Consider the following 3,010-nt stretch of genomic DNA (forward strand, 5'->3'; position numbering starts at 1 on the left):
TACATTCAACGGTAATATAAAAGAATCGTCATCTTCAGACATTACATTAATATTAAAAAAATCTTCGTCCGAGCTTACATCACTAACGAAGTTTTGGCGGCTGCCATTCAAACGGCCACGCTCACGCAGTTCTTTGCACATTACTTTTATATGCCCGCGCCTACCGCACTCATCACAATTATATTGCGCGAACCTACATCGGTCCGCTCGGTGCGGCTTCCCACAGCGCCAACAGCGCTCGGCACCGCCCAACTCCCGCAAGCCGCCACCCGCGCCCGCGTCCGCGCCGTCCGCTCGCTCCGCACCGCCGGCGCTGCACCCGCACACCCCTGCGCCGCCGCCGACCTTTGCACCTCGTCCCCTGCCACGTTGTGCGCTAACCCTATGCATGCCGTCGACCGCCGCCTCTCCACCGCTGCCCGCACCTGAGGTTGCCGTCGCGCCCGTGACGGCGCTTACCCCCGCGTGCCTCTCCGCAGCCTCTAGCGCAAACGCCAGCTCCACCGCCTCTTTATATCGGATGCTCCTTTCAGCAAAAATCCTCGAGCGCATCGCTTCGCTAGCGAGTCCGGACACAAATTGGTCTCTCAAGTTTTCTTCCAGAGCCTCGCGGAAATTACAGGTCGTTGCCAAATGTTTAAGCGCTTTTAAATAGTCAGCTAGCGATTCACCGACCTCTTGTCTACGCAGTCTGAATACATGGCGCTCTGCTATTTCCGAACGTTGCGGTTCCAAATGTTCCGACACCAAACGTACAAGCTCGTCAAATGTCTTCTCCTCCGGGAGCGCCGGCGAACACAGATCGCACATCAGCGAATATGTTGCGTCACCGACGACCGTTATGAGCAGCGACACTCGTAACTGCGACTTGATCTCGTTCAGTATTATAAATTGTTGAACCCTACGGACATACGCCGGCCACTGTTTGCTGCCTAAATCAAACGGCTCCAATTTTCCGATCGACATGTTTACAAGTGTTTAACTTTTTTTTTTTTATATCGCGCGGTATTCGCCTCGTCGCCAGTGTAAGGAACGTCAATAAAAGGCGGGGTCAACGGGTGGACTGATTTATTTGTAAAGACATTACGAACCTGTTATATTAATCTACCTACTATTTGATCATTAAATATCCTCTGTACTGAGACACTTATTATTATCAGATGTTACAAACGGCATCTTCTTTAGAGTAATTCAAAACTCAATTCGTCGACAATCTGGCACAAGATTTAGCTGATCTTTGAGGTCTGACTTGGTTCGTTTTCAAAACAATTAAGCTCTATGTATGCATAAATCTTTTGTAGAATTACATATCTTACTATGGTTAGACTTACTTAGGTTATTTTACCTAGAAAAACATGTAATACTTGTATAGAATTACAAACATCTAGTTTTAGACGTAGTCCGCTATCGCTTGTGCATTGTGCGCAGTCATATGTTTGATGGAAATTTGGGCGTATCCATCGAATGCCGTGGCGAGTGTCCTCGACGCGTTATTTTTAATGATTCTGATAGAGTGGTAGAGCTGGATCGTATGCCGGCCGGCGATTTGTATCCGCTCCGGCTGTCGGCTGTCGGCTGTCGGCTAACGGCGAATGATTAGTGCGAGCTCTTTCATTAACCGAAAAGGTTTTTGTTGTTAATATTTTCATTTAGATCGCGATTTCAATTATTCGATAAAATTATACCGATAACTTTTTTATGATTGACGGTCAATTTTTATGAAACGCAGAGGTGGAGTTTTGTTGAGTTTGGATTAGGGTGGTGATAAATTGTCGTAAATGATACTAAATATTAAAAAAAGATGTTATATCTCTCTGCATTAATAACACAATTGTAAAACGTCTTTTCATTATTTTGTAATTTTACATTTAAAATAGTAGGTAGAGACCAACAACTGCAGACGTATTATGTTTGAAGTAGCAAACTAAGCAACAATTTAAAAGAAAGAGAAAAAAATATCCAATACTAGTTGCGCCTCTGCTTATGGAAATTGTAGTTCTTTGTTTAGGTTATCTCTTTACATTACACTCTTATTTTGTTTCACATACCATGAACCTATATGTTTAAACTCTGATTCAAGTTAGCAAAGACATAACATACTGTAGACAATTGTTGGTCGAAGTCCTATCCTCCCGTATAATTCCACACCTCGGCGTAACCTCTGCAAATATCAATTAGAACATGTTTGTACGCTAATAACTGGCAAACTGTTCAGTTAAACACGTGCCGAGGCCGCACGGTCAATACAGGTCAGTAACTTGAATAGCAAACACTTCCCGTACAGACTTGAGATGTTCAAGTTTTAGGTGACAATAATTTTGTTTATTTGTGGAAGTATTTATTTTTCAATATTTAAATACTTTTAGTTTGAATGTTTGAAATTACAAATTTATAATTATGATATAATACAAAAGCAGAGTGTGATACATTTATCTAACTTGGAGAGCAAAAGTTAAATAAAAGACGTCTTGTTATGTAATCTTGGTGTGTAATTTTCTATTCTTACATAACTATATTTTGTCTTTCACCAGTTTGTGGTTTAAAACCTGTGGGGCCTATCACGAATATTTGTGACAATCGCCATCATATCGTCATCGTCAATTATGTCAAAATTAGTATAAGATTTTTGTTGTATTTACGCCCAACAGGGCCACAAGTTTTAATATTTTATACAAATAATCTTGAAAATCAATTTATGTTATTGTAATTTTTTTCCTACAGGATTATGTCGATGTCAGTATTAATGGTCACCCTACAAAGTGAACGCAAAGATTTCCGTCAGCTCTAGTAGTGTGTGGCTGCGAAGGGCTATTTGATTTGCTCTAATCAATTCGTACGTTAAACTTGTGTGTGTTTGAGTTTGCCATTTATCAGCTGTTCTAAAACGATTTACATTGTGAAACTTTGACTATTTAATTAGCTTATATAAAAGTTAAAGGTATATATTCTTAGTATTCTTTGAAATTCTTTCCTTTAACACGTTAGCTGCCATGTCGGATTATATGTCCGA

At 41.0% G+C, this 3,010-nt stretch overlaps 1 protein-coding gene across 1 annotated transcript in view; it reads right to left on the reverse strand.

Moving 5' to 3' along the window:
• Positions 1-1,162, reverse strand: part of LOC106117539 (uncharacterized) — a 3,129-nt gene extending 1,967 nt beyond the window's left edge. The window contains exon 1 of the mRNA XM_013311901.1: positions 4-1,162. Within this exon, the coding sequence (XP_013167355.1) occupies positions 4-966 (963 nt within the window). The 5' untranslated portion in view covers positions 967-1,162. The remainder of the gene's footprint in view (positions 1-3) is intronic.
• Between the last annotated feature and the right edge of the window lie 1,848 nt (positions 1,163-3,010).

Source organism: Papilio xuthus, unplaced genomic scaffold, assembly GCF_000836235.2.
Source record: "Papilio xuthus unplaced genomic scaffold, Pxut_1.1 DF827679.1, whole genome shotgun sequence".
Taxonomy (NCBI): Eukaryota; Metazoa; Arthropoda; class Insecta; order Lepidoptera; family Papilionidae; genus Papilio; species Papilio xuthus.